General features: G+C 41.8%; 1 protein-coding gene across 2 annotated transcripts in view; it reads right to left on the bottom strand.

Moving 5' to 3' along the window:
• Positions 1–20903, bottom strand: part of MACROD2 (mono-ADP ribosylhydrolase 2) — a 1878458-nt gene that overhangs the window by 99984 nt on the left and 1757571 nt on the right. The window contains exons 12-13 of one of the 2 annotated variants that reach the window (XM_087853758.1): positions 8830–8940; positions 4428–4496 (exon numbers count right to left, since the gene is read on the bottom strand). In XM_087853758.1, coding sequence (XP_087709884.1) covers positions 4428–4496; positions 8830–8940 — 180 coding nt within the window. The remainder of the gene's footprint in view (positions 1–4427; positions 4497–8829; positions 8941–20903) is intronic. The other variant, XM_045805705.2, reaches the window with a different exon arrangement.

The following is a 20903-nucleotide window of genomic DNA, read 5'->3' as shown; positions in this document are numbered from 1 at the left end:
ACCAAGAATAGAAAAAAGACTGAAAAAAAATTAGGCTGCAGAAGGCTGAGAGGAATTTCATGGGTGGTACAATGTTTTCTTTCTCTGCAACAATGTACACAAGGAAGAGAGACGTGGCTAGAGCCAGCCGGAGCCGACATCATTTGGCCAGGCTTACAGGGACCCACGGCTGGGAGCATGTATGCTCATCTTTTGTACACGCCCGAGTCTGCTTCCTCATACATAACTTCATCCTTTCTCTTTGTTCTCCTTGCAGGGCTGACTCCTGTTCTAGCTTTGCTCTTATTCTACAGAAATTATGACCTCTAGGGCGTCTGCTGCAAGATTAACGGTTAAGAAATTCTTTGCCAGGTGACACCGCCCTTCATGAACACCAAAACAGCAATACTGTGACTTACAGAGCTCCAAAGGAATACAAGCTTGGGTGTGCATGCACCTGAGTATTAATTGATTTTTCTTTTAATATTAATGAGCATATGATTTAGTCTAGTTGACCTTCAAATTCAAATTAGGTACTGATTAAATAATAAGATAGGAGAATTGGGATGTGTTGAAACAGCACTTTTTTTTTTTTTTTCCTCCAGGAGAGTGCTTTGGCCTTGGCTCTGGGTAAGGATGAGCTATTAAGAGTGTTGAGACAACTAGAACAGAGAGTTCTCCTTGAATTAAGGAGAATGACTAGATCTTAAATAATAGTGATAATAATAATAAGAAAAATAAAAACTTTGCAGCAGTTTCAACCAGAGCACTTGATATTCCTGGCATAAATTTTATTCCTGTGTTTACAGTCCCCTTCATCTGAATGCCTCTTCATTTGTTGGTTTACAAGCCCTAACATTTGTACTCTCAGGTTTGTTTTTAAGGATTTAAAGTATAAACCGCCATTAAATAGAGTATTTTTACCAGTAGAGAAAGAAATCCCTCAATAGACAAGCGCATGCCTATTTTTTAAATAACTTCAGAACTCCTATGAACCTACAGATATTTTCTCAGGCCAGCTTTACCTTGGAGTTCATTTCAATTCAGTCCTGGCTGTGGCATCCTTGGCATGCAGCCACCCTGTGGATGAATTATTCATCAACATTCCTCCTCCTCATATCTCAGCCTCCCAACTCAACTCCTGCCCACCCGAGGTCTGTAATGAGTCATTGGGAACAGGTGCCTTCAGTCTGTAGCGCACAATCTAGCTCTTGATCCAACAGCCAATCAGTTGTACCTCCTTCTGTTAGCGGTGTGCATTGTTCGCAGTTATGTGGGGTAAATGGGCAATAAACATCCATTCTCGGTACCCAGTGGGAAATATGTCTAGAACATTTGAACAAAATCGCTGGCTCTTGAAATTCTTCAAATTTCACTTACCTATTTTAATTTTTTAAAAATCTAACATCCCAAACCAAGTGACATTAGCCAGCTCACTTTTTGTTGGCTTGTTTTTCAGTCCTCGCAGTTTAGAAGACACTAATTTCCTGAGAGAACCAAAGTTATAAATGTAAATCCAGCCAATCAACAAGAAAAGTGAGAAATAACTGGCGAGTCTCAAAATCTCTGGGAATTATTTTGGAGGGAGGGAGAGAGAGAGAGAGAGAGAGAGAGAAGGTCAGTCCATAATATCAGTGATTCCCAAACCCAAGAAGATGCAGGGACAAGATCAAAGTCTGGAAGCAAAAGCAAGAAAGCAAGGGCTCCTTCAGGTCCTTTGGTCAGCAAGAATGTTCTTCCATTTAAACTGGAGAGTGTAATAAGCATTTTGATAAGCGATCTTATAACCACAGAGCTCATAAATAGTCCAGGTGCCACCAAGAAGGAGATCTATTTCTGCATGAGAACTAATAATGGTGAATGCCTGAAATGAATCTTCAGCCCATATGACTGCCTTCTAATCTCAACTTGATCTCAGTCTCGGAGGATTTCAATGGCAAATTCATTTCTTTTTTGCTCTAAGCTCTGTATATGTCAGTCAAGATGCCAGTTCCACATGCATTAGACACTTGGTCTAAGCTTTGAACTGACTGATAATCAATCAAAAACAGGAGTCTCCTGTATATGCTATCTCAGAAGGAAAAGGCAAAAATCCCATCTTACATGTTCTATTTTTAATTGAAACTGGATTACATGTTAAAGTGGATTTGAAAACATGTTTCCTTCCCCAACATCAAGAGGTTAATGGATATTAACAATTTATTTCAGTAAAATCCTTAAAACTTCACATTTAATCTTAATAGGGAATTGCATTTGTGATATGTGGCAGAACTTGGAGTCACCACCATTAAAAATTTTATGCCCAAAAAAAAAAAAAAATCCTAAGAGTATTCTGAGAAATTGATCCTGGCATGAACAATTAATGGTGTGAGATCCTAAAAGCATCAAGAAACATCACAAACAGTGTGTTTCTACAAAGGTGTAATATCTCCAAACCAAACAGCTCAACGGGAAAAATCTCAGCTTGAAGTACTTAAATTAGATTATCTCTTGTTTCCTAAACTCTGCCATTCAACTTCAGGACATTAAAAAATGTTTAATCACAAGCTAAATGACTGGAATGTCCAAAATTATTTGCCTAAGATGAACACAACTTTCTGCCTTTCCACTGTGACTGAGTCAGGTTTATTTCTCTCTCTAAGATGACCTGGGGTTTCTTATCAGAACCTATGTGGATATCTACATTATTACATTTTTAGATATACCAAATGGCTTTAAAACCAGGGATGTAAGAACACATATCTGAGTAATATGAAGGGAAGTGCTAAGGGATTCATTTAAAAAGTGGCAATGATCAAAAAAAGGACCACCGAAAATTACAGTGTGGTATTTGCTCATTGGGCAACCCAGTTCCCCCTTTAGGAATGAAGAATTTATTCTCCCAGGTGCAGGCAGCCCTCATTCATCTCAGGCTTCCAGGATTACCTCAGTGGAAGACCTCTGCCTTACTGAAGGCCACACCTCCTTCCCAAGGCACCCAGTATCAGGTGACTTATCAATGAAGGGTCTTACTGACCTGACTCTTTCACCCCAGATGAGACATCTCAGGGTCATGCTATCTTCAGACCTGCTGTGGCTTCTGTTAATAATGCCTTTCAGTTCAACTTCCCTCTCTACCCAGTTCTGCTTTGACCCTCTCTCTTTCACAGGTTTGATTCCAAGAGCTCTCCCTAAAAATGTTTGTTTCCTAATCTGCATCGCGGAGTCTGTCTTTGGGGGGCCTAATCTGTACACATGCCAGGTGAAAAGTTTGAGCAATTGACATGTATATGGTATTTCTCAAGGTAGATACTATTATTGTCTTCACTCCACAGAGGAAAAGACTAAAGCACAAAGAGGTTAATTACTTGTCATTACTTGTCAATTCCTTGAGTTACTTGTCAAAGGTCACACCAATTTTGAGCGGCAGAGACAGGATTTAAACTTCAACCATCTAGCCCCAGAGTTCACAATGTTAGCAAGTACTCTCATTATGCAGGACACCTCATTTAGGAAAACCCATTTACCGGACAACATGAAGTGAAATAAATTATGCTAACAGCTGAGTATTAAAATTATAAGAAGACTTTGATTTTCTAAATACTGATTCAAGGAATAGCAAGTATCAATGTCAAGTATAGATCTATGTTCACATCACTCCAAACTGAAACAAATGCATTCAGCATATTTATCTAAAAGCTCCTAGTAGATTGCATGGGTTTACCAGATATCCATTTGTATAAATACAACAATATAGCCTATAGAGGGATTTTTAATTGCTACCAATGACATACAAAATAATATTACCTTTTTGTTTGGGCATGGTTAATCAGGGTGAAAGAAAAGAAAGGACTATTACATTTTCCTTTAGATAATTTTTGTAAGCTCTATCATCTGCACATGAATGTCCCCACTATTTCTCCCTCAACTTTTTTCCTAGAGCCTAATTACAATTTTCACTTTTTCTTCTTCTGGGGATACCTGGTTCTGCAACATTTTCTCATAGTAACTGTTCATAGAATGAGGGATGATGCTCCGGCCAAAGATTTATTTCTATAGATTCCTTTCAACATTTTTTCTTTCTTATTATGTCTGGATAATGGAGTCCCCTGGTAGGTGGTTCCCAAATGCCACTCCTCTGAACTTATTCCTAATGAGTAGTTGTAAACAGCAGACCTGCCTAATTCTGGTGTTTCAAGTAAGCATCTGCCTTGAACATAATTTCTTTGATTATTTTTCTTACTTAATCAACAGTCACTTTTCAGAAGAACAAATATAAGTGTATATCTAGACTCTGAAAGGGCAGATATGGAATAAAACAGAGTGGGCATGATATTTGATTGTGTTGGAAATAGAGGTGCTTAAAGAGAATTAGACAGTTTGCTCACTGCTTCACTTTCTCATATGAACAAAGTCCAAATGGTCTTCCATGAGTTGGTGATTTTTAGATGTAGTATGTGTTCTCATACCTTCATCTTTACAGACTTCAACGGCCTCTTCTGAAGCAGGGCTGGGCCCAGTTGCAGCACTGACACCATCTATAGAGCAGAAAGAGAAACACTGCCTCAGAGTTAATACTATCAAGATGAGCTTCTCTGCCTGTGGCACATCCCTCCCCACCCCACCAAGGAAGTATGAACCTGTTTCATGCTGATACACTGAGTGGTCTTCAAAGGGTCTAGGGTTTGTGACTCTCTTTTATAATTAATGGACAGGAATCTCCCATTAAACCAGAGCCCAGTGACAACAAACTATTTTTTGGTGAAGAATACTATTCGTTGGTCTTATTATGCTTTGGCATTTTGCTTTTTCCCCCACTTCTGGAAGAATGGTACATTTCTTTTAGTGAAAGATTGTGAAAGCGTATCCTTGCGAGTTTCTACAAAGTGCTTTTATGTGTGTGTTTTAAAGTTTGGTTTTTCAGAGCACAGCACTTCTGCTCTGTTATGCCAGGCTGTCAAACTGCAGGGAGCATGTCTGATGGCTGTCAGTGCGGAAGCCCAGGAGAAGGGGATCATTTGTAGGAAAGCACCAAAAGCCATTTGGAGATTTCACATCACCCAAGCACAGAGTAGGGACTAAGGAACTTGGAGGTCCCTGTCCCCCTCCCAGTGGCAATGAACCTCATCACAGTTGATCTTTCCTCTCAGTATCATAAGCACCATGATGACTCCACTCATATCTAGCTTCGAGGATAATAGATAATTAACTCACTAACATTAAAATAGTGAATTTAATATATGAAGGATTATCAAAATCATTTGGAATGGTTAATATTTGACCACTGAAGAAGGAATTAAAAAGGAATATACATTCTTCATGTATATGGAACATGTAACAAGGTTATGGAACTCAAGAGAACTCACACACCCATGACAACTAACATTTGAAGACAAATGTATAGATTCTAGCATCTCTTTCATTCTTTCATTTCATTCTTTCATTCTTAATGCATATGACTATTACTTGCAGGTCATGTCTCTATTGGAAGACAGAATAGCATTTTTAGTAGGGGAGTAACTGAACAGGATAAATCACTTTCTTTTGGTAGGTGACAATCTCCTATAAAAAACAAACAAACAAATGAACAAACAAAAGACTAGTAACCTTTGCTTGGTGTTACATCTTCCCATTTGCCCTTCCTTTCATGGTACAACTCCCTAAAAGAGCTGTCTGTGTTACTGTTCTGTACTTCCTCACTTCATAGTCTCTCCATAACCCACTCCATTGGCTCCAATACCCCTCCGAGAATCCTCTGAGGAAAGATGCCAATGACTTCCCTTTGCCAAATCCAATGGTCGTCTCTCTTTTCTCATCTTACTTGATTTCTCAGTAGTATTTCACAGAGTCTTAACTCTGTTCTTTCTGAAACACTCTCTTTCTCTCTTCTGTTGCCACCTATATGGATGTCCTGATGTCTCAAGCACATTGTTTTCTTTATTTATATGCACTTTCTAGTGAATCTCACCCAGAACCATGGTTTTATTTTTTTTAAGTTTTTTTTTTCAGAACCATGATTTTAAATCTCATTTATATACCATGTGAATCTCAAACCTGTATCTCAGTCCACATCTCTCCAGAATCATCTATCTAACTAGCTAGCTTCTTGACATCCCATATAGCTAAGAGTCCTCTCAAATTTACCATGGAAAAAACTGAACTATTAACTTTCTCAACAAACACTGTGCCTGGTGGCCAGTCTTCCAAATATTAGCAAGTGGCACCATCATCCCCAAAGTTCTTGATGCTAAAAATCTGGGACTTATTCTGGATTCCTCTTTCCCCCATATGCCACATCCAAATCCATCAGCACACCTTGTTATCTTTATGTCTGGAATATGACACATCAATCCATTTTGACTCTGTTTCCAGAAACTGCCATCATTTCTTCCTGCTATAGCCTTCTAGCTGGTCTCACTCTGGTTCTCGTGACCCACTTTTACTCACAGGCAAAATGAGCTCATTAAAACTTCAAAACTTCCACTGGCTTCTCTTTGTAGTTCTAATAAAATCAAATCTTATACAGTCAGACATTGTCTGGTCCTATGATTTTTTTTAACCAAATCTTACACCATATTCTCCCTAATGTGCCATGCTCCAGCCACTCTGACCGTCTTTCTCCCACATGCTAACATTGGTCTTGAGACATTTTCATCATCTGGTCCCCCCATCTAGAATTCTCTTCCACCAATGAGGAGATCCTCATTGAGACTTTATTTAATATCCCTTCCTCGGGGAGTCCTTCCCAAATCCAGCCGATGGGAAGTTGCCTTCCCAGTGTTCCTTCGACCGACCTCATTTCGCCACAAGGCATTTATTGCCATCTTCTATGTTTTTGTTTACTGTTTATTTCTGAATTTCACCCCCCACCCTCCGCCAGCCCCACCAGAATATAAGCTTCATGGAGGCAGGGATATTGTCTTTATGGTTTGCTGCTGTATCCCAGTGCCCAGAACAGTGCCTGAGTCACATAGACCCTTGATATGTATTTGTTAAATGACTATTTGAGGAATAGTATCTACGACTTCAATTTGACTTGATCCTGACAGCAGTCAAGACCGTGCTGGTTTGAGATTGTGTGTTTTTCATGATGTGGAAGAAGCCTGCAGTTACATAATCAAAATTGAAGTTGGAAATCATATTGAACGGAAAGGAGGTATTTATATTTTGGAAGAACAACAGCAGGTCAAGAGGGCTTTAATGACCTGGACCTCACCTTTGATTTTTCTGCACTTAGATTAGGGAGGCTATGAAATGAGCCAGAGCAGACATAACCATGTATATGGACAACAGCCAAGATCAGAGATGAATCCTGCCATGACTTGGGCCAGCCAGTGGGCTCACTTGGAAGAGTAAGAGGAGCCCCTCAGGGGTGCATTCAGGACTATTCTTTACCTTGAGGACTGAAACCCCACCACTCTCTGCTGACAGATGATCCCAAATCCAAAAAGAAACCGCCTGTTCTCAACTTACTAGCTAAAAGAGGGATGAATAAACAGGCAAATGTGTGCACCTGTGTGTGTGTGTGTGTGTGTGTGTGTGTGCGCGTGTGTGTGTGAACAAGGGTGGGAAAAAAATCTATGCTGATAAAGATAGTTGGGGACAGCAGAGTTGAGTGAATAAAACCTGTGAAATCTCACCATTCAGAGAATGGCCTCAGCTGTCAGCAGTTAGTTGACTAATACTTGTCAGCGGCAAACAGTGAAAACAGCTTCTCACAGAAGACTCATCTGCCAGGGCGCATAATGATGTGTGGGTCGGGAGCTGGGGTGGGGGGTGGCGGGTGACAATAGTCCGCTGGATCAGAAATTCATTTCATCGCAAGGACTACGTTTCGGCCAAGGGAGCCGGCTGACCCAGCGGCAGCTACACAAGGTCCTCGCTGCCTTGCTTCAGTGCTTTCTCTGATTGGGCTTCCTCCATTCCATCTTCCAGGTTAATAATAAAAGATTCCACTTCTCTAGGACAAGTTCCAAGGTTAATGTAGGAAGTTTTCAGTGAAAAACTTATCACACTACCTGGTTGATTTCCAAGAGTTCAGCACACGACTTAGGACGTGCCTGGCACACAGCAGACGGAGCCCACTGTTTCACAAATGCCCCTCTGTGGGGCTCGTTAGGACTTGGAGGCTAAAGGGAAGAGGGATATTTCGATTTGGGTGGTGGTGTTGATAACGGCAGAACTGTGCCTATCAGTCTGTTACAGGAGAGCGTGCCCGAGGACAAAGATGGGTAAGAAGAGATGAGAAGCTAGAGGTGGTGACCATCTCTTCTGAGCCTTCAGTGCTACTGCATTTCAAGATGTTCCATTCAGAATGTATAGGAGAGACTCTATAAACATTCGATGGACACATCTATTCTTAGGGAGCAGAGAAGATATCAGGAAGGCTTCGGATCTCACTTTAGGTCTGGTTGTAAGGTAACTGGTTTCCATGACACTGTCTCCTACCACGTGTAAAGAAACAACCGGAAACACAGCTCTTCAAGGTGTAATGCAAAGCAGTAGAGAACATTCTACTCCTCACGGAGGGGAAGCCTCTTATTTATTTCCTTTAAACATTTTGCATTTCATTCCCCTCCCAAACGAAATCTGCTAATTTTGACCTGTCCCGAGGTAGCCAAGTTCTGAGTTGGCACTTCCAACCTCTGCCCATCATTCTGAGAGCATTTCTAAGTGAAGTGTTGTTAAGCAGAAGAAAAATGGAGTTGGTGAATGAGGAGTGAGAATGTACCCTTCTGACTGGAAGCGCTGTCACCTGCAGCCGGGGGGATTGGTGGCTTCCTGAGGGAGACCTAAATGAATACTGCAGTCAACCGGTGAAAAGGTATAAGCATGTCTGGAAAACAACAGTTGAGTAAAGTTCTTGTTCACCTCTGTGGATGAGGCCTAGGAGACTCCTCAAAAGAAATCTGAGCCCACCTGCTCCTTGGCTCTGCCCTTCCGTTTCTTCTGTACTTTGTTTTTCCTCTGGACCATTCTCATCTTTAAGAAAACCACAGAGGGGGGAAAATACATCAAGTCAATTTATGAAATATCTCTTTATGGCTAATATGCAGCACTGAAATTAATTGTAACCAATGTAGCATGAGTCCCAAAGCAAGGCAGAGAGATGAATCAGGGGCATGACACAGAGAAATTCCCTACATAAATAGGTGCATTTATACTTGCCCCTTCTCACCTGATTTGCTTGATGAAATGTTGTACCACAGTAAACAAAATTCAGTCAGCACTCCTACAACATTTCTCTCCTTGCACAGCATTTCCCAAAATGTAGTACTGATCTTAATTCGAGTCTGCTTCTCTCCCTTGACTCAAGCAATATGCACCGCGTAAGGAAATCTGCTTGATTAAGTTTCTATGGCTGCTTTTCCTGTTTGATCTATGTTGCAAAAAATATCTATCTTTACCTAACTTACGCGTGACAGGCTGACACATCTATGCTATGCTGTGCTATTTGTCTTGAACAGACAAGGCTGGTCAAGTGTACACCATAGTACACAACACCTTGAAAAACAAACCCCCGGGTAGGTGCAGTGGTAGCCGTATACTAGAAGCTAGGTAACATTTTCTTTTGGCTTAAAATGTGTAATATATACCGGTGGATTTATGGGTAGAAAAAAAATAAACTTTTCAAAGGCAAATAAAGGCAGGATTTTCTATCTCATTGCTGGGAGAGTTTCCAAATCTCCTTGTTCAGAAAATTTTTAAAAAAGAAAAATTTATATAAAGACACAGGAACAAAACATAAAGCATATCGAATACAGAAAACAGAGAAGCAGAAGTGACTGGCATATATTACTATGGGTTAAAGATGGCCACAGATCCTTTGTCTCTCAAGAAGTGGAATCTATCTCTCCTCTCCTCGAATCCGGACTGGTTCCGTGACTAGATCAATGAAATGTCGAAATGATGTTCTGGGACCCTGAGGCCAAGCAGTTTCTACTTTCTCCCTCTAGGAAGCCAGTCACCATGTTGTAGAGACGCTCAGGCTAGCCTCCCAAGGGAGAGGCACATGTGGCGAAGCACCGAGGGGTCAGACACGTGGGTGAGTCCTGCACCTTCCAGCCCAGCCCAGCTGCCCGCCGCATGCAGCCAAACCACGGCCTCAGCCAATGCCACAAGGAGCTGAAGAATCATCCAGCTGAGCCCTCTGAAAAGTTTTGACCCATCACCAGGCTCAGATCACTCAACCTTGCTTGGCCTGAGTGCCTTGACCCACCATCCGTTACTACCACCAGCTCTTAATCCAGAGGCAAGAGGATGGGGAATCCTCCCTAGAGGAGGACTCAAACAGGAGAGCTCAAACAAGAGCCTGACGAGCAATGGGGAAACATTTCACCAAGGAGCTCTGTAAAAGAACCGAGTGAAGAGAGTTGCAGGTGGGAAAACATTTGGGATTGACTTGAATGAAAGTAAAAGTTTATAATAGAGTGCCATAGATAAATACATACATACATACTTACACACATACGTAAGAGTGGCATTCTAAAGTGGGGAAGAAATGCTACCATTGAATACATAAGTATGCATACAATTCCCTCTGCCCAACACCTGCGCTATTTGTCCTGGGGATACAGTCTAACTTGTAACACGAGGACCCACAGCAGCTCTGCAGCTACCTACGTCCGATGTTCTAAGTGGCTTATTGACGGTACGGCTTAATGGTCTGACATTTGCTCTGTTCTAGTTCTCCAAGCAGACGACCGCACCGGCTTTTGCTCTAGGAAGGAAACAGCCACCCTTGCTGCTCTTGCTCCCTTAACAAGGCTAAGTGGGTGCTACAGGATGTGTTAAAAACATGGGTCAGAATTTTCCCCCTTCCTCCCACCAAATGGAGTCGGCATCAAGCAAGAGAAATCGGCCAGCTTTGCTGTCTCCCCCAGCAGACAGTCTTTTTAACAGAGATTTCACAATAGGTCTGAAGTCCGCAGTGACAGGCTGCCTTTAAAATTAGTCTGGTTACCACGTCTCCAAGAGAGTAAAAAGCCTTCTTGTGGCGAGAGGAAGATAAGAAGGGAAAGAGACAATTAAGTGACAGGAAGGCAAGGAGTTGGTTCCAGCAGTTCGAAATGCATGAGAAAGACATTTCCAGTCAGGCCCCCAAGTCCAGCTTTACAGCAATAAGAACCAGTCTGACTGTTTTCCTAAGGTAGCGCGACTGGGTTTTTACCCTTCTGCATATGCATGCTGTCGCACTCGCTGACACAGCCACCCGAGCGGTATGCTCCTGGTTCCTACTTTGAGCCTTGACTGCACGATACAGTTGCGGTATTTCTGCCCTTACGAAGAAAACTCAAGAAACAGTTGGCATGTTTAATACTGAGTAAGTGCATTCTAGAAGAATGCTGGATTTGCCATTTGAGTAACGTGCCCTCAGATGACAAGTTTTAGGTACATCGCTTTCCTCCACCTCCAGACAGTGCCTCCTTGGAGCCAGCAGGGGGAGCCAGTGTAGAAGTCTCGCTTTCTAAGCAGGCGTTCTCTGGCAATTAGATTAACATTCATTTCACTCTTTCAGAAGGACATTTTGGCTGGCTTATAACTTTCCATCCATTTAAAATGCCTCAAATGACTGGGTTCTTCCTGAAACAGTGGTCTTCCACTGGTAGGGGGAAAAAATCCCATTACGCAGTTACCGGTAAGTATTTATTTGATAAGGACAAGCTTTCCTTTTCATCAGCCTTGTCTGTCTAGCTATCTTCACAGGAAGCCCATAAACAATAAAAAGTTAAGTAGAGTGGTGAATATAAACTTGTGGTTTTTAGAAGGGTTTTAAAAGGCTTACAATAAATGTGAAGAAATATAGGGAAGTGACAGGCAATTTTGTTAGCTTAAAAAATGTCACGCAGAAGCTAAATTCTCATAGTTAGTACGCCTTTAAGATCACATATTTATTTCAGATAATAAATTGCTATAGCATTCACGGTGGGAGTCACATAACACTTTATTTTCTCATGCCAAAAAGCACGGTAACCTGTGAGCATTCTAGTTGTTGCATAAGTTTTGTTTCCCCAGTGTTCGTATCCTGCTCTTCATTCTTTCAACCCATATTTATTGAGCATGTATTATATGCAAGGATATTTCAGGAATTTTATAGAAAGGGGAGCCTGGGTGGCACAGTCGTTAAGCATCTGCCTTCGGCTCAGGGCGTGATCCCGGCGTTATGGGATCGAGCCCCACATCAGGCTGGGATCGAGCCCCACATCAGGCTCCTCCGCTGGGAGCCTGCTTCTTCCTCTCCCACTCCCCTGCTTGTGTTCCCTCTCTCGCTGGCTGTCTCTCTCTGTCAAATAAATAAATAAATAAATCTTAAAAAAAAAAAAAAGAAATAAAAATAAGAGACTCCTTCTGTGAACTGAATTCACGGAGGCAGTAGGGCTGCATCATTTGTTCGATGATGACGAGAATGTAATTCATGCTTATTCCTATATGAGAGAGATGTACAAGGGCAAACTCTCAATGTCATGGCCACAGATTGCTATCTTGATATGTCCTTCTTTTGGTGAACTGTGCACGGAAAGAGAAAGGGGAAGTACATCCGAGCAAATCCATTCTTGCTATTGGGGAAACACCTCGATGTGTGCTGCCTGTTCACGTATTAATACTCTTATTAATAGAGGTGCCAACATTTCCAGGCACGGGGGGAGCATATGCCACTGAAATGCAGTGGTTTGCAGATTAGAATTGGTCCCAATTCCTCAGTCCCTGGTAATGGATTATACAGTTAGTGTTCTCCCACTGTGGGCAGAGAATACATCCCAACCCACTGATGTTGGATTTAACCAAGTTACCTGATTTGGTTAATGAGATATTAGTGGACGTAATGTGAGCAAAAGGCTTAACTGTGATGCATAATTGGACTTGGTGCCTGTGCCCCTGACATTTGCCATGACAAGATGGCTATATAGCTACTGGTTTAAAGAGGATGAGAGATACGTGGAGCAGACAAGGTTCGATCTGGACCAAGCCCAGGCAAGTCACAGCTTGAAACAGAACTGCCCAGTGGAACTCAGCCTACCTCAGCTGAATGACAGTCAACTCATGAACCTGTAAGCATGAGAATAAATATTTTTGTTGTAAGGGACCGTATTTCGGGGTCATTTGTTACCCAGTATTATCATGACAACAGCTAATTAATACAAATGGTATATTTATTTTTCTCAGGTCAGGAAGGCTCAACCTCTTTTATTTATAGAGAATTCAGTTTTTAATTTTATATTTTGCCACTAGGCTAACATTTTCATCTCACATATTCCCACATTCTCTAGAATATACACACATGAAAAATAACCTTACCTTATATAAGGGAGGAATGATCTCAAAAAGTAGGCCCTTCCATCAATTATACTTATGTCTTATTTAATAGAGCAATGTGAGTAGCAGCATAATACTAGTTAATACCAGCTAATATTTATTGGATACTGGCTATGTTCTGCTCAGTGTCTAAGTACTTTGCATAGGCCATAAAATTTAATTCTCATAGCAATCCAGTAAGTTTGGTATTATTACTATTTTTTTTAAAGATTTTATTTATTTGAGAGAGAGAGAGAGGATGAGCAGGGGGAGGGGCAGAGAGAGAAGCAGACTCCCCACTGAGTGAGGAGCCAGATATGGGGCTTGATCCCGGACCGCCGGGATCACGCCCTGAGCTGAAGGCAGATGCTTAACTGACTGAACCACCCGGGTGCCTCTGGTATTATTATTATCCACATTTCACAGATATGGAAACTGAGACACAGAGATATTAAGTAATTTGCCTAAGACCCTACAGCTAGCAAGGGGTGGCAGCAGGGTTTTGCGAGTCAGCTGATGGCAGAGCCCACTATTCCCTCCCTGGAAACATAACTGATATTTGTCTGGGTAAGATAAATTATGGGTCAGCAAAAATGTGGAAAAAAACGATAATATAATAATAGTTAAAGAGTTAAACTATATTGTCATGCAGATTCACTAAGAACATTAAGAATTGAGCTTGCCTGACATTTAAGCTAGGTAAGCACATACTACAACTCTAAACTTATTTTTTTTAATGCCAAAGATATTTTTATTTTGGAATAATTTTAAATAATAGAAAGTTATAAGAACAGTACAAAGAATTTTCTTTTCTATTCTATTCTACTCTATGCTTTTCTTTTCTTTTTTCTTTTCTTTTCTGAACCTATTGAGAGTGAGTTGCAGACATAATCACCTCCATGAGCCCTGAATACTTTAGTATATATTTTGTACAGACAAGGACATTCTCCTCCATGACCGCAATGCAACCATCAAGATCAGGAGATTAGCCCTGATGACATTCCTGCTCTCTAAACCACAGACCACATTCAAGTTTTGCCAATTTTCTAATAAGATCTTTCATATTTTTCTAGGATCGCACACTGCATTTTGTTGTCACGTCTGTTCAGTCTCCTTCAACCTAAGACCGAGATGCCCTCCTGACCTTGCCTAAGCTCTGTGCCAGATGTTTGTCACCTCCCCCTGAACCCCCTCCTGTGTGAGTGCCTACTTGCTCAGTCCTACTTGAAGGCTTTAGAAAGGAAAGAAAGGAGGATGGGAGGGATGCTTGGTTCCAAACACTTAAACGTTGTTCTGGAGGTGTCATCAGCCAATTAGTCAATTTTAATAGATGAGTATAAGAAAAGTTAAGTTCCCACATTGGCTGCCTCATTATTCTAATGAAGAGCTTCACATGCATCTTTCAATGCAGATAAAAAGAGATGTCCAGTTGAGTCCTCGCCATCTAACACGAGTGGTAGCTGCTGTTCCAAGCGCCTCCTGGGCACCAGGCGCTTAGACTCTTAGGCACCTCACACCTATTACTGCGAATCCCATAGGAGCTCTACCGAGTTAGACTTTTATCTCCATTTTTACAGATGAAGAAATCAAGGTCGTGGGAAGGCAAGTAACTTTCCTGAAGTCCCACAAAGAGTGGCAGAGCTAGGCCTTAAACTCGGGTCCAGATTATGCCAAAGCCTGAGTTCTCTCTTCCTTACAGATTCCTGTGACCTCTTCTGACCCTCGGTGGCGAAGCTGTAAGTCCTCTCTGAGAGGGAGGCCCTTACTCTTGCTGTGGTGTCCTCAGCACCCGGCACAGTGCCTAAATTCGTTGGGGCTCCATCAATGTTTGTCGAGGGATTAAAAAAGAAACTTCATTTTCCTTTAAGCAGTAATTACTATTAATCATTTTGCTTGAACTGGATTTCAGTTCTCAACGTAAAATGGTATGTTATTTATCTGAGCCTCTGCTTGGACCTCATTAAAATTGTGGATTTGTTTTGAAATGTCGTGTCTTTGATCACAAGTAATGTTTCCTAAAAATCCAACGTGGTGATGTGTAGGGAGCACAGGTAGCTAGAGTTCATCTCCTCTCACCACCACCCAGTCTGGCCTCTTTTCCCGGCCCCTCCTGGGTTGTGACAATGGCTTCAGCTCTTGTCCTCCAGACCTGTTCTCAACCTAGAGGCCAGACAGTTTGTTTTCAAAGATCATATGATTCCCCTGCTCATATGTTGCTCAAAGGCAACAAGGCTGTGTGTGGTGGAGACCACTGTGGTTTTCCTACGCTGACATTCTTCTCAAAGCCTCCCATGCACTCTGCTCCAGCCATACTGGCTGTCCCTCCTAGGGTCTCTCCTCCCCTAGTCTTTCTATTGCCTGTCCCCTCTGCCTGAAGTGCTTCCAGGTCCTTCAAGTCTTGGCCCAAAATGCCTCCTTTTCAATGGGGTCTATGCTGAATACTCCACTTAAAATTACAACATCTCCCCACCCCTACACCCTCCGTCTTCCTTATCTGGACCCACCATCTTCTAATATATAATGTAGGTAGGTATTCTATTCATTGTCTATGTATATCTACCCTCACTTGAAGGTAAGCTCCACCAACGCAAGCAAGTTTGTTTGCTTCATTGCCTGAGGTCCCCTAAGTACCTAGAATGAACACCTGATAGGTGTGCAATAAATATTTGTGAAATAATGAAGTATGCTCTTTCCTGACCTGGCTTTGCATATTAACTGGAAAAAAGGGGGGGGAATTATCTCCTCCTCCAAGATCATCAGGTCACTTATAAAATCTGAGGTTCATACATCATGTAGGGCAGCATTTTTGAAGAAAGGTGGCCAAGACAGAGAACCCAGGCTATACCCGTTACCATTTTATCTTCTTACTGGAGAAGTCACCTTAGAGAAGGAACCCCTTCCTCAGGCCAGTGGAGGTTATGTGTAGAACTTGTTACAGGTCAGTTACCCAGACTAATAACTTAGCCCCTCCTGGGAAGGTGGTGGAGCACACATAGCCCATCTGGGGAAACACTTGCTTTCCTGGCTGCCAGTACCAATTCTATTCGAAATAAATACTATTATAACCATGCCTCATTCACAGAGGCTGTGTAAGATCCATGGTTGGTCTTCAGTTATAGAGCAGAGAAGACAATCATCTTGGTCCTATTTCTTTCTTTCTTTTCTTAAAGATTTATTTATTTATTTTAAAGACAGAGAGTGATCACATGCAGAGGGGAAGAGAGAGAGGGAGGAGAGAAGCAGACTCCTCACTGAGTGCGGAGCCCAAGACGGGGCTTGATCCCCCCATGATCCATGAGATCATAACCCGAGCCGAAATCAGGAGTCATATGCTTAACCGACTGAACTACCCAAGTGCCCCAGTCCTATTTTTTTTCTAAGAATGTCCCAAAACAGCATACTTGCCCATATAGAGGGAAGAGGAAATAACTGAACATGTTATTTTTAGAGCAGATATGTCTGTTAAGGGAGACCCAAGTGTAACACAAGTTCAATGAAAGGAAATGCATGAGACTGTAGCGTGAAACTGTTGCCTCCATCTATTTTGTATGATGGTAAGTGGAGTGTCAAGTGTTCAATAAGATACTCAACCAAAACCTGCTGAATAACTGAATTTCCACAACGAAGGGATGACCCTGGCGTACCAAAACGTGCCATGACATAACTGTATAAAAATAGCACAAGGCAATGCACCAGAGAGCTATTTTCAATATCACACACACCCTCTTAATAGATAACATATGGTTCTCCCATATGGCGTGTTAATACAAATACTTCTACCCTGATATGGTTAGCTTTTAATCCAAGGATTTCCAAGTACTTTACAAACACTATTCATTAGCACAGTCTTCCCGGGGGAAGTTGCAATGCCTCGCAGAGATACAAAGCATCCTGCATATAATCAATAACCATTAAGGAATGACAATAATAAGAAATACATTAATGTGGCCTTTTTAAAAAAGATTAGGAAACAAACAAATGGGAATTAAGCCGCTTTCCCAAAGTCTTCCGATGACTTCACGGTGCAACTGAGGCTACAAATCAACTTATGCTGATACTTACGGTTATTCTACCAGTTGACCTACATTGGTGAATTGACCATAAATTACACTGGTTTTCAGGTGTGCACATAAGCTTGTGTCTACTCCATAACTGGGAAAATTATGACCAAAATAAACTTAGCATAATAGCATTACAGTGGGATTTCTTTTCTCTCTCACTCTCTCTCAAACAAAACAACAACTGCACTTTCTATTAACTTTGAGCCCTAAGGTTAAATTTCCTTCTAAAAACTCTCTCTCTCTATTGTCATTTATGCTTCTAAATCAAGATAACTGGTGTGCCTACACATTTGTTTAACACCGGCACACACTGTGCTCTCTGCAGATGTTAAAACAGAACTGGCAAGCTGAAACACTGTTTCACTTTTTTGTCGAAGAACAGAAAGGATATAAAGATGTTCTTTGAATAGAGAATCATTGCATAATAAATTCAAGAGCTGCTTGATATCTTTGCCATCAATTAATGTTTGGTGAGCACCTAGGAAGTTCAAGATGGCGGAGAGGAAATAAACTAGGCTATGAGGAAAACAAAAGCCTTTCCCTTTGGGAGTTGATGGAAGAAAGCTGGAGAGAGTGGTTTCATCAGCCCTATCTTCCTCTGTCACTCGCTCAAGGTGAAATTGAGGCTGGAGGCAATTATTCAGAGAAAAAGATGAGATTTTATCTTACCTATGTAGATCTGAATAATATCGGTCATCTGAGCTGACTTAAATGAGGAATATCTAGGCAAGCGCTTCAGTTCTCTACTTGCTTTGCTCTTGTGGCCCTCTGGGAAGCCAGTGCTGGGGAATGTGCATGTGTTGAGAGCAGGTGTCTCTCGGGGAGGGCACAGTTCAGTACATGTAGGCTTGATCGCAGGCAATCCCACACGGTTGTGGGAAGTAAAAGCCTTCGTCTTTGTGTTTCTACCATTTCCCCCCTTTAATGTAGTTGTTCCTTCAATGTTGAAACATGCTATTTTAAGTGGTGAAAATAGAAATTTTACCATGCTGTTTTGGAATTTTGAAGTTTAGGATAAAGGCAAGGTGTGGGTTTTCCATGATTCAATATGAACTTTTTATAAAAAGTGCCCTCATTCAAATTACCATCTTATGGATGATAAAACGGGACTCCTCCTCCTAAGCTTATTAACAACTATAAAAACAGCAGGGTAATATATGTGTTTTATCTTTCTTTAAAAACTGTAGAATTCCAGTAATGGTTTCGTTTAACCCAATGTTTACTTAATAGCTATTTGACATTATTATACCAGAATAAATTTCAACACAAAATTCATGTTACACAAAAATAATTTGTAAGTGCAGAAATCACACCTGTGGAAGTGTGGCATGTCCAAATTGAGATGTGCTATGAAGGTCAAATCCACATCCACTTTTAAGGACAGCCCCAAACAATGTACAATATCTCATTAACAATTTCTGTATTGATTACATGTTGAAATGCAACACTTTGGCTAAATGGGTTCAACAAACTATAGAGTTAAAATTAATGGTGCCTGTTTCTCTTAGTTTTTTTTTTTTTTTTAAACATTGCTTCTCAAAAATTTCAAGTTACACACGTACCTGTGACTCATATTGTATTCCTGTTAGGTGGGCTGCTCTAGAGCTGACACGTGAGGAAGCGGGGCTGCAGGGCTCAGAGTCCAGTGGAGCACGGGTTGTGGAGGCTGAAGTTGTCTAATCCCCATCCCTGTCCCTCTTCATTCACCAATGGCCTCTCCTTGTGAACACTAGGGCACCCTGCCTTAGGGATTTTTCTTGTCTCAACAGGATGCTTGTCCTGTGCAGCCAACTTGGAAGCGGTCCCCAGCCAGTGATGGACAGGATAAAGTAATGAATACTTGCCTTCACTCCCCTTGAGTGGGACAACTCTGGGGCACGTCCCATAGAATTCCCGTGCAGGACGCGGTCCCAACCGCCCACAGGATAACCTGCCTGTTCATGAACCTGTTTCCTTCCTTTCCTGGTCTCACTTCCCTACTTCCTCTTGGTGCTTCCTGGATCATTCCCCAAATCAAACACTTGCCCTTGAATTCTTATCTTAACAGGGGGGACCTGATCAAAGATATTTTTAAACCAAATAATTACACAAACATATTATCCCCAATTGTGGTAGGTGTTAATGGAGGGAAGTACAGTTTGCCAGGAGGACTTCCATCTAACAAGTTCATCAGAGGGGACTTCTCTGTGCAAAGGGTATTTGAGCTAATAAGTTTAAGGCATTTATTATGTGAAATTAGTTGGCAGAAATGAATGAATCAAAAAGGGAGAGATAGGGGTTCCTGGGTGGCGCAGTCATTAAGTGTCTGCCTTCGGCTCAGGGAGTGATCCCGGCATTCCAGGATCGAGCCCCACATCAGGCTTCTCCACTAGGAGTCTGCTTCTTCCTCTCCCACTCCCCCTGCTTGGGTTCCCTCTCTCGCTGGCTGTCTCTCTGTCAAATAAATAAATAAAATCTTAAAAAAAAAAAAAGGGGGAGAGATAGATGAATTTTCCAGATAGAGTGAAGAGCATGTCCATAGGACCTGTTGTGGGAAAGACCAAGGCATCTTTGAAGACTTGGGGGTGGCCAGTGGGGCTGGAGTAGAGAGTGAGTGCCATGAGATGGGCCTAAAGGGAAGAGATCCAGGCAAATGGAGCAGGAGGAGTTGAGGGGACAGGGAATGTTCCAAAGATTGGAACAAGATCTAGAGGAGAGAGTGAGCGTGTATATTTGCAGAGTCACAGTGACTTAGTTCTGCAGGACCATCGCAAACAAAGGGAGTAGAGCAAGGAGAGAAGCCAGAAGAAGAACAAGTGGTTGCAGGACAAAGGACTTTGTACCCCTTACTAAGGAGGCAGTTGCTTCCATGAAGAGTTGTAGGGATCCATGATTTCTCTGTCACCTGGCTGCTTTGTGGGGCTGGGATTGATCTGGGTGGGGGAAGGAGGAGGAGATAAGTGACCCACATGAACTGAGTAAAATACTCCAGATAAGAGATGATGGAAGCCTGAGATAAAGGGGTGGAAGGTGAAAACAGAAAGAATAGGATGGATTGAGGAGCTAGTCAAGGGGTAGAATCAACTGGCTTTGTTGAGTGGTTGAAGGATGAGGAACAGTGCCGGCCTCTACCGTAAAAGCTCTGAATTATCCCATTAAAGCTCATTACAACTTTGGGGTACAGATACAACAAATAGCCTATTTTATAGGTGAGAAAATGATTTTGGATAGTTTAAATAACTCTTCAAAGGTCCCTGCTTCCCACGGGAAGCAGAAACAGGATTTGAGCTTTGGTCATGTGCTTCCAATGTGAAATCTGCTGATCACCAAGCTACCATGCTACCATGCTACCCGGAATCTCATTCAGGTATATGGCCTGAGAAAATCGGAGCTGGGAAGCAATGACTGAGCCTGGGAATGAAGGAAGCCATGTTGGTTTAGGGGGCCCAGGACACACCTTATGCAGTGAGTTGTTTCAGTAGAAAGGAAGGGAAATCAAATAGATGGGAAGGAAAAATAGACCAGTACCAAATAGACATTCTAAAATGGTATCTAGAAAGTTTGTATAAGATTTTTTTTTAAAAAGAAGTAAAGCACTTTGCTTTTACAAAA

This window comes from Ursus americanus, chromosome 22, assembly GCF_024610735.1.
Source record: "Ursus americanus isolate L20-20 chromosome 22, mUrsAme1.1.p, whole genome shotgun sequence".
In the NCBI taxonomy this organism is placed as follows: Eukaryota; Metazoa; Chordata; class Mammalia; order Carnivora; family Ursidae; genus Ursus; species Ursus americanus.
The sequence above is the reverse complement of the archived record's forward strand: the minus strand, read 5'-3'. Positions and strand labels throughout refer to the sequence as shown.